The 10,375-nt window shown below is 49.8% G+C and overlaps 1 protein-coding gene across 1 annotated transcript; it reads left to right on the forward strand.

The window, feature by feature from the left end:
* The first annotated feature begins 425 nt into the window (after positions 1 to 425).
* Positions 426 to 9,225, forward strand: KLF6 (Kruppel like factor 6). The gene is made up of 4 exons (XM_043883545.1): positions 426 to 796; positions 3,612 to 4,188; positions 5,593 to 5,716; positions 6,185 to 9,225. Exons 1-4 carry the CDS (start codon positions 593 to 595, stop codon positions 6,234 to 6,236), a joined length of 957 nt encoding a protein of 318 aa, XP_043739480.1. The 5' UTR covers positions 426 to 592; the 3' UTR covers positions 6,237 to 9,225.
* Positions 9,226 to 10,375: the final 1,150 nt, after the last annotated feature.

Here is a 10,375-nt window from a genome sequence, read left to right on the forward strand (position 1 = left end):
GGACGTGGACCAGGGCTGCGGGGACGAGGACGGGAAGACAGGGGCCGGGACCGGGACGGGAAGGGCAGGGACACCGGGTCCCCTCGGCCCGGCCGGCCGCGGCTCACGCAGCCTCTCGGCCGCGCACCTCCCAGCTCCGACTCCTCCGGCGCGAGGCGGCCCGCGCCTTATATACCCTGCTAAAAATAGCCTGCGAAACCGCCTCCCAATCAGAACCGGCCGAAGTTCGAATTCCGCCAATGGCGAGGGCGGTGATGGAGAGGCTCGGTCACGCCAGGCGGGGCCGCGGTGAGTCGCCGCCTGCGATTGGCCGGAGCTGACATCATCGGCGCGCAGTCCCCGGGCCGGGAGCGGCGTGATTGGGCGGTGCGCGGGGCGGGCGCGGGCGAGTCACGTGGGGAGGCGGCGGTGGGGGGAGCTGGGCGGGGAGGAGGGGAGGCTGGCAGCGGAGCTTTGAATAGGGAAGTTTTGCAGGGGTTACGTTTGCAGTCAGTCCGGTGTTTGCAAATATTGTGCGGGCTCGCGAGCGCGTCTCCGGGCTCCGGCCAGGACCCGAACCCGCGGCGCCTAATCGCTGCGCACTTGAGTTTGCATGAACTTCCCCGGCCCTGCAGGCACGGCCGCCGCGCTCCCGACTGCAGACCGCACGCCTCCCTGTTTTTACAGCAGCGGGGACGGTCTCTTCCAACCCGACATGGATGTGCTCCCAATGTGCAGCATCTTCCAGGAACTCCAGATTGTGCACGAGACTGGTTACTTCTCGGCGCTGCCCTCCCTGGAGGAATATTGGCAACAGGTAAATAGGGATTTTCGTGGGCCAGGTGCCCCGGTGCGCCGAGCAGGGAGTGCGTGCATGCACCCGCAAGACGGTGTGTGCTTGGAGGTGCAGTTCTTTTTCATTTTCTTCTTCTTTTTCTTTTTTTTTTTTATGATTTCGGTAAAATTTTTTTAAAAAATTAAAATAATTACTGTTAAAACGTACTTGTGTCTCCGGCGCGGAAGGCACTTTAAAGGGGCCTTTCGGAGCGTGGAGCGGAGTTGTCATCTGAGTGGGGCGCAGCGGCGTCGGGCGCTCCCCGTGTTCTTGCCGTTTTCTGGGGCTGCTGAACCGTCCTCCCGAGCATAGACCGAGTTCCGCGGCCTGATCTCGGCCCCAGCCCTTGGCAGAAGTTTGGTTCTTGTACCAGCTCCAGGCTCTCCACAGCTGGACCTGGTCATATGAACCTGCATGGACTGCCAAGGCTATTTTTTCTTTCTTTTTTTTTTAAGGGATTTTGTTTTCGTTTTGCTTTTTTGGTGTTTGTACATAAAGGTTTTTCTTTCTTTCTTTTTTGCTTAAGAATTTCACCAGTGAAACACCCACAAGCTCCTTTTCTCTACCAGGCCATTTTCAGTTTCTTTACCTTTGGAATCCTTAATTAAGATTTGCCTCCATCTGCCTTGTTTTTCTTACCTGCTTCTTTTGTTGACCAGGAAAAAAAAAGGAAAAAAAAAAACCCAATGTTTGCACAACCAGTGACTTATCAGTCATATGACAATGAGCCTGTCCGAATTGCTTCTAGTCTCAGTTTGGGAAGAGGAGTCTGTTTCCGGCTTTTTTTTAGTGGAATTGGAATTTGGGGCATTGGACATTTAAAAAACTTAATTTTTCCCTCTTCTCCTGCGTTAGGATTGCCTGAAGGGAGAGAGATTGTGACACTTGTCCCATTGTCTTTAAAAGATAGAAGGAGGGTTTGGGGTTGTCTCTTCCCTACTAGGCTGTTTGCTTTTTGTCACAAAGTGAATTAGCAGATCGCATATATTCTGCGGGTTTCAAAGCTTAGAAGGCTTTTAAGGGGGATGAAATGCAAAGTGGAACAACCTTCACATGCCTGCCTCATTGTTCACAGCCCTCCCTTCCCTCTCCCCTCCCAGCTTTTGCTCCTAAAGAAGCTTCCTAGGATGTGATTGAAATCGATCTAAGTAGTTTCCTTGGACATTTGGGATTTGGGCCACAAGCCAGGCTGAGCTCTGGGTTGCCTTCAGAGGCTTTTAAACTCTCCCTGAGAGCTTCGTTCTGGTCCCCAGTGCTTCTTGGCATAATGGGGATTTTAAATTAGCCAGATTATTAAAGTTTAACAAGGTCTCAGTAAACATGCTTTCCTTTTTCTTTGGAACATCCATAAAATATCTTGCCAGTCTCTCCTCAGAACGCTGGAGGGTGCTTTGTAACCTAGACGTCTAATTTTAGGGGTAACAAGAAAACAGTGATTGTTTTTTCCCCCTCTGCTTGCTCCTGCTTGCGATGTGAAGAGTCTGGGGGGCGGGGGAGGGGGGAAGGATATATTCTGATAGCAAGCACCTTGCTAAATAAGCAAGCCTGAGCCCTTTGGGTGGGCTTGGCTAGCCCTGAAAATGATTTGCTTAAAAAAGAGAGCGGCGTTTGCTGTAGCAATGTAAATCTGTAGACTTGCAGTTGTATAGACAACCTTATATGGACATGTAGGCAGTTGATCCTAGTGAAGATAAGGCAGACATAATATAATCCTAAAATGTTTCCTACCGTTTTTCTTTTCCAGTGGCTAGAAAGTTTGAGATGGTGGGGAGAGGGGATGCTGGTGTCTCGGCAGTTGTAGCTTCTGGAAAGGTTGGTTGTGGGGCTGGGGGTGGGCACTCTGTCCATGACACACTGCATGTATATTTGAACCGGGTCCTTTTTTTGGCCGCTGGTCAGAATTTCAAAAGGAAGTCTCCTTTGGCATTGCGTGAAAGAAATAGAGTGATGACTCATACAGTTGTACTCTTGGCCAGCAGATAAAGTTCTCGTCCATTGTGGGACTCCCAGCAGGGCCGGGAAAGGAATTTCCCCTCCCGCATCCTTTACAAAAGCAGATGGCCATTCTGGAACCATTTCTCCACTCCTGTTGTTGTTTTCCTCTGACCACTGTGGAAGTCATTTAAGTTGTGTGCGCACATGGCCCTGCACTTGGGAATGGCATTCTTTGAAAGCCTACTAAGGTCTGGGCTCCTCCACAGGAAACGGGTAGCTTATGGGCAGCTCGGTTGATGTTCCTGACCCTAGACGTCCCCCTGGCTGCGTCCGCCTCCACTGGGCGCGGCCTGTGCTGTCAGCGGTTCTCCAGAGTGGACACATGGCCATGTCAGAGCTCACCGTGCTGCGTGCAACAGGCCCGCAGAAGCAGGCTGCCTGGGTGTCCTTCATGCACAGGGTTCTGGAGGCTGTCAGATAATCTGGTTAAACCTGTCGGGTGGGGGTGGGGGTGTCGGAGGCTGGTGTCCTTTGTGTGGCTAACAGAAACTCATTAGAAACGTCAACACTGTAACTCTTAACAGAAACTAGCTCCTCCGTGGCCATCAGCCATTTGTGGCCATTGTGGTCCACCTCAGGGAAGCGGGGAGAGGCTTCGCCCTGGTTTTCCTTCTGAACGTGTCCCGTTCTTAGAGATAGCTCTCCTTTGGCTCTGCTACAGACACGGAGTCCTATAGTGGCAAGACCACAGTTGATCTGCCCTTGGCTCCTGCATGTTTTTTTTTTTCTTTTGGAATTGTGCTTTCGGTTCCATTTTCGGTGTGGTCACAATCACGTGCCTCCCTGTGATTCTTTCGCACAGACCTGCCTGGAGTTGGAACGTTACCTGCAGAGCGAACCCTGCTACGTGTCAGCCTCCGAAATCAAATTCGACAGCCAGGAAGATCTGTGGACCAAAATCATCCTGGCTCGGGAGAAAAAGGAGGATGCGGACCTGAAGGTGTCCTCCTCTGGCCCACCCGAGGACGTGCTCCACAGCCCCGGCTTCAGCTACAACCTGGAGACCAACAGCCTGAATTCGGATGTGAGCAGCGAGTCCTCCGACAGCTCCGAGGAGCTCTCGCCCACCACCAAGTTTACCTCCGACCCCATCAACGAAGTCTTGGTCAATTCGGGGAATCTGAGCTCCTCGGTCACCTCCACGCCTCCGTCCTCCCCAGAACTGAGCAGGGAGCCCTCGCACCTGTGGGGCTGCGTGCCTGGCGAGCTGCACCCCCCCGGGAAAGCGCGGGGCGGGACCTCAGGGAAGCCGGGCGACAAGGGCAGCGGGGACGCCTCCCCCGACGGCCGCAGGCGGGTGCATCGCTGCCACTTTAATGGCTGCAGGAAAGTTTACACCAAAAGCTCCCACTTGAAAGCACACCAGCGCACCCACACAGGTCAGTCCCTCCTGCGACCTGGGCGGTGGGGCGCTGCTGAATTTCACCCGCCCTGGGAGGGGGCTGGGCAGGAGGCTGTCGGAGCAGACACATCCTCACCTCCTTTCTTCCCCCCTGGAAAGAGTTGGGTCTCTGGGGAGGACAGAGTAGGCGCTGAAAGACTGGACTTGTGTGCCCGATGAATGGTTTATCGCTTTCTGATTAAACACACAAGAGGTAAATCACATTCTTTGTCTACAACCAGTCCCCTGCCCTCTCCCAACCACCTGGGTTACAGAGGCCCCACTGTGCCCAGTCAACAGTGTCCATGCATCATGTTACGTGGAGTTGCCTCTGACTTGTGGACATGAAGTTCGAGGGTTGGGAGGGGGTGGCCTGGCCACTGTGGGGGGTCGTCTTAGCTGGCCCTATCGACTGCGAAGTGGTATGGTCGGCGGGTACCTAGTAAAGATTTCTCTGCATGTCATGCTGCCTTTGCTTTCCGATGCCAGTTTTTAAAACGAAGATAACTTCCTAGTGAAATATCACAGTCTGGAGAATAGTTCCGCTTCAAGTTAGTATGACAGCCTAGGATAACTGCTGGAACGTCACAGACATCTTAGAACTGGGAGGGGTCTTGAGGGTCACGTCACACAGAATCTCATGCTGCCAGTAATGAGAGGAGACAGGGATCCCCAAAGCAGCTCAAGGCAGAGCTGGAATCAGGACCTGGGTGCCCTGGACTGGCTCCTAATGGTACCTGCAGCCTGCTCAGGACTAGCTGTGGGAACTTTTTGTTGTTTTTTTTTTTTTAATTTCTCAGGTAGCACCTTTAGTGAAATCCTATTTGTAAAATGGCCAAGGGATGAAGTCAACTGGGTGTCTTGCTGGTCCTTTAGAAAGTGCTTTGAAGGCTTTGGAATGGGGCTTCCCAGAAACTCATGACCTCGGTTTTGGAGAAATGTAGTTTCCCGGAGGAAACTACAGAGCCTCATTCCACGGGGAAGTGAGTAAGGAACAAAATAAGTGCTTGAGAGAAACCGTTTCCATGGAGAAAGCAGTAAAAACCCGGCCCTGGCCAAGGCTGTGGGTCCAGTGGCCTGACACATCACCTCGGAAGTATTTCTCTGGTCTGAGTAATTGTCATTCTTCCATGTTGACTCTGGTCACGGTCATGTGGCCCTGCCAAGCCTGGGTCCGTCCCCCAGCAGTGGGAGTCCCCAGGCTAGGTTAGAAAAGAGCCCCTGCCTGGTACCTCGGGAGGGCCGGCACCTAGCCCTAACAGGTGTGTGTTCTGAGTTCCTGAGGGCAGTGACCCCCTAGCCTGCTCCTGAGGGGACTCTCCGGCCGTGTGTTGGGGTCTCGGGGCCCCTCCCTCACTGCTCAGTGAAGTCATGGCGTGCCTGTCCTGTGCTTTCTTCCCAGGAGAAAAGCCTTACAGATGCTCATGGGAAGGGTGTGAGTGGCGTTTTGCAAGAAGCGATGAGTTAACCAGACACTTCAGAAAGCACACTGGTGCCAAGCCTTTTAAATGTTCTCACTGTGACAGGTACGTGCATGAACCACAGGGGCGGGGGTGCCAACCCCGGGAGCAGGCATGCCGTCACCCCGCAGCAGGCAGCCATCCTCTGGGCCTGCAGTGGCATTTCTCTTTTCAGTCCAGGACTTTTTTAAAAAGGCTCTTGTTTGCCAGCTGTCCAGGTTAGGAAGCCCCAGGTACTTGAGTGCCTGAGAATAGAGTGATTTCATTCATACTACAGAGGAGTGACCCTTGATCAGTTTTCAGATTTGAAGGCTGGGTAGTGAAGTCCAGTGACATTCCCAGGAACTTACTGGTGGCCTGTTTGATGTAGATACTTCTGTCGGTTGGAATTTCTTGCCCCAGATGAGGATAGGGTGACTCAGCGGGGGGTAGTGCGCCCTCCTGGGGAGAGGCTGAGGTTGGGGAGCTCGGGGCAGAGGTCTGTGATGGGCAGGGCAGGAGAACTGATGTCTGGGACCCCGATTCTCTCCACAGGTGTTTCTCCAGGTCCGACCACCTGGCCCTGCACATGAAGAGACACCTCTGAGGGGGCAGAGCGGCAACTCCTGCGGGCTAAAAAGGCTTCCAGGCTGAGACGGCCGCGGAAGGAGGGTGCGTGTTCCAGCCAAAGCCATTTTGCACCCTGCCTGGTCGCCTCCAGGACCTACTGGGAAGGTCTTTCGAGGGCGAGAACAGTCACGTCCGAAGCGGCAGGGCACCCGGGGTGTGTGGTGTCTGGGTGGCCCCGGCTCGCCACTGGTTACCTGTCCTCTGAGTGGTCCCTAAGCCTTTGCCGTGAGCATGTGCACTGAGAATGTTAGTGGTGGGTGGGCTGTATGTGGAGGGTCTCCTACGGACTGGGTGACAAGGCACGTCCTTTCCCTGGCGAGACTGCAAGAGACAGAAAAAAAAAAACAAAAAACAGAGTTTGAATGTTCTGTGTGTGAGGCGTGTTCCGTGAGACGAGATGACCATCCGTCATTTCCTGAGGGGGTGTCTGCGCCTTAGAGGAGAGAAAAAAAAAAGGCAAGAAGAAGGGAAGATGCAGAGGGCAGGCGTGGGCAGTCAGGACCCCAAGTGACGAGTGGATGTTGGTGGGGAGAGCCCTTTCTTCCCCCGGTGTGTGACGGGAGCGTTCGATGTTCGGTTCAGCTGTGTGAAGTGAGTAGCTGGCGCTGCTTGCTGCGACAGAGTTCATTTGTTACCTGTTGTATACGCTGTGTACCTACAAACATAACACGTGGATAACTTTTCCTTCTAAGACAAAAGTAATGCATGGTCTGGGGAATTATCTGCTTTTCCATTTTTAAATCAGGACTACCGTTTTGGTTCCAAGTTCACTGAGCAGCTAAGATAATGATTGGTCGAATCAGGTGACCCCCTAGCCATCTGGGCCTGGCAATACGTGATGCTTCCCCCCTCCCCGACTCCCGCCCCTTGGATTTATTCGTAACACTCCCCTTCTAGAGAGGCGTTGTGCAGTGTAGGACTATTTTGTCAGTGGTTCCGAATTTGTATTACCTTTTTGGAGAATTTCAAGATGCCCTTGGGAGACAATGGGCACGAGTTGGGTGTCTGGGACACCAAGGCTGGGAATCGCTGGTCTAACGTCCCACTAGACTCAGAACCTAAAATTTTTCTCAGTTGGGTGGATAAAACCACTAAAGCTTAGAAACTGTTTTCTCATGCAGCTAAGTTTCTCTTATTTATGCCTTGAGGACTCATTTCTGGTTTTCTAGCTGTTAATGCACTGTAGATCTTAATAATGGTGCCTTACGCAAGTGGCCCCTCCTGTGGGGGTCTCATACAGGGGAATGGGTGATGCATGCTTTATTAAGGCTCTTTTTTCACCTGGCTTTGTACTGTATCAATATTTAATACAGAAAAAAAAATCTCTTTAAGGTCCTACTTCACAAAGTCAAATAGATGAAAACCCCCCAAACAAGTCAGTATTTACTCAATAGCTTAGACAACTTGACTGTCAGTGTTCAAGTGGGAAACACATGATAATTGGAAAATCAGACCATTTCTGCCACCGTGAGGGTGAGACTTCAGTATAGACTTTGCACAACACTTGTACAGATCATACACCGGCTGTGTTTAATATGTAACATTTTCACACGTATTAAAGATACAGAAGTATTAAAAAACAATGTATTTGCTTAAAAGGCACAAGTTTCTCGCATATCTATCTAGCTATCTGTTGGTAACACAGAAGGTATATTACTTTTTTAAAAAGTGGGCGAAATTCTTGTGTATGTACATTTGTGTGTATAGTATGTGTATGTGTGTGTGTATATATATATACATATATATGAATAATATATAAATATTTTTTTAAGGAGAAATTAGAATGTATAGCTAGAAAATTCCACAGCCTGTGAAGACCTATTTCAAAATGGCCATAAAGGAGGTAAAATGAAAACTATAACTTTTATAAAGGCTTTATCTTTCATTTAACAATTTGCCACAGGCCCTTGGCATCAGATCTCTTCCAGACTGCCAAGTCACTCATAGTAATTGGCGGGTCTGGGATAGGGTCCCTTGGCCATGCAGAACTGCCATGAACGGAATACTAGCCCGCTGGTTGTTTGGTCTCAGACACACTAAGGTTTTGATTTCGAATGTCAGCCTTATTGAAGATCTAACCTAAAAGTAAGCTAATCACAGAGATTCTTTTTGAGAGCATTTTTATGCAGATGAAGCTATTTTTTTTCCAGCACATAGATTGTTCCAGTTTTTCCAACAAGTAATTTCCCCGAATTGGCATACCGCAGCATGGACAGCTGATCCTCCATGCAGCTGCTGGTTGAGGGTGTGGATCTTCTCTTTATATATATTTATATATATATATATACATATATATACACATGAGTCTGGCTGGGCTGGTATTTTGTTTGATCTTCCTGAAAATGAGCAACAGTAAAAGCTCATATAACTGGGGTTTTTTTTTGTTGTTTTTTTTAAATCTGGGCTGATGGATATACTTACCTAAAGAAATCATTTTGCTGAGGGGGAAAATGCACTTTTTTCTTTTGGCAGTTCCAAATCCAGACACTTGATTTGCTGGATTTTGGAGGAAAAAAACTCCTTTTTTGGCCCTGCTGTGTGCTTAGCCATAACAGTTCCATTAAGCAAGAAGGTAAACAAAAGACAAAAAATAAAAAACTTGCACTGGCTTGTCTCACTTATGAAACACCGTGGAGTGGTTTGATTGGGTGGGGCTGGGTGCCATGTATGTCAATGCCTGTAATTTTCATAATAAGCAAGTATATAAAGAATTACAATTCAGTTCAGGTGATAACTGAGCCTCAATCAAGCAGAAACTTTTTGCTTGACATTAAAAAAAAAATTTCTATTAGTGAAATTTCTTTCTTTTTTTTTGAAGCACCCTGTTATCTAAAAAAAATCTTTGTAAGATTTTTGTAAAATTTTGTTTTACAAGATTTTATTTGAAATTGTTTTTTGCAAGATTGTTATATTTCTGTATGAATGTATTTTTTATTGGAATAACATAAAAAGAATTCTTATCAGCATCTTGAGTCTGGCTGTTTTTGTGTAGGGGGGAGGAGGGAGGGAGTGTTGAAACAAATTCCTGCCAGATTAATCACTGGGCTCCTCCTTGGGAAATCTTCCTTATGCAACCCCAGCAGCCACTTGCCTGTCTCCCTCCCACTCACCGTCCTGGCAGCAAAGGTGGAAATAGGAGCCTGGGGTTGGTCCCCTGATGCGCACTGGGTTCTCCTCCCGGGCCTGGCCAGCAGGCTTTGGGGCCCAGGAGGAAACTCTGGCTGTTCTTTCGCTGTCACTCCAGCCTGGGAATAAACTGCAGAGGCATCCGAGGAACGTGGAACAAGCACCTCCTATTCACTTCCGATGCTCCTGGGGACCTGTTCAAGGTCAGATGCTCCTGGGCAGCTGTTCCACCGAGGCCGTCAGAGCTGGGGGCCACCCCCAACCTGGCCCAAACACCTGGCTGGGATGTCACCCAAGAGGGTGGAAAGGACACAGTGGGGACAGCAAGCCCCAGAGCAATCCCTCTGGCCTTCAGGACACCCTCCCTTACCTCTCCTCCCCCACCACCACCTTCTCTGGTCAGACCAGCAAAATAGGGCAGGAGGTGAAAGATTATTTACCTGATCGCCAGATTATTATTTTTTTTCCTTCAGGCAGATGGAAGTCATTCAACGTAAAATTTTTTTTGAAAATAGGGTAGCTTTTGGTTTTCTAGAAACGTTTCCCAGCATGAGATCATAGTCCTGCTGTGTGATGAGTGGCAAACAAGTTTGTGTTAAGATCATACTAAGCTCCTTAGTGGGGACAGGGTAGAACTGGTGTGTGCCTTCTGGAGGGGGCAATGGGATGGTGGAAATTTCCGAGAGATTGAGCTTCTTAAGCTCATTCTTAGTTTAAGGAAGTTCTCTGGTTGTTGCTGGAAGGGCTCCCTGCGTCTGTAGCCGTTCTACATTTTGCCTTATGAGCAGGGTTTACACGAGCTGCCTTTTAATTTGATAATTGGGGAGGAGAAGCTGAAGTGCATCCCCAGATTAGGAATGTTAAGTAATTTTCTTTCTAGAACTGTGGTAAAAATACCAGCCATTCGAAAGGAGTGTGGTGTGGGAGGGTGAAGGAAGCAGATGCAGTTTTTGCCGGGATTCTTGGGTGTGTTGTGTTCGAAGCACATGT

Source organism: Cervus elaphus, chromosome 23 (assembly GCF_910594005.1).
Source record: "Cervus elaphus chromosome 23, mCerEla1.1, whole genome shotgun sequence".
In the NCBI taxonomy this organism is placed as follows: domain Eukaryota; kingdom Metazoa; phylum Chordata; class Mammalia; order Artiodactyla; family Cervidae; genus Cervus; species Cervus elaphus.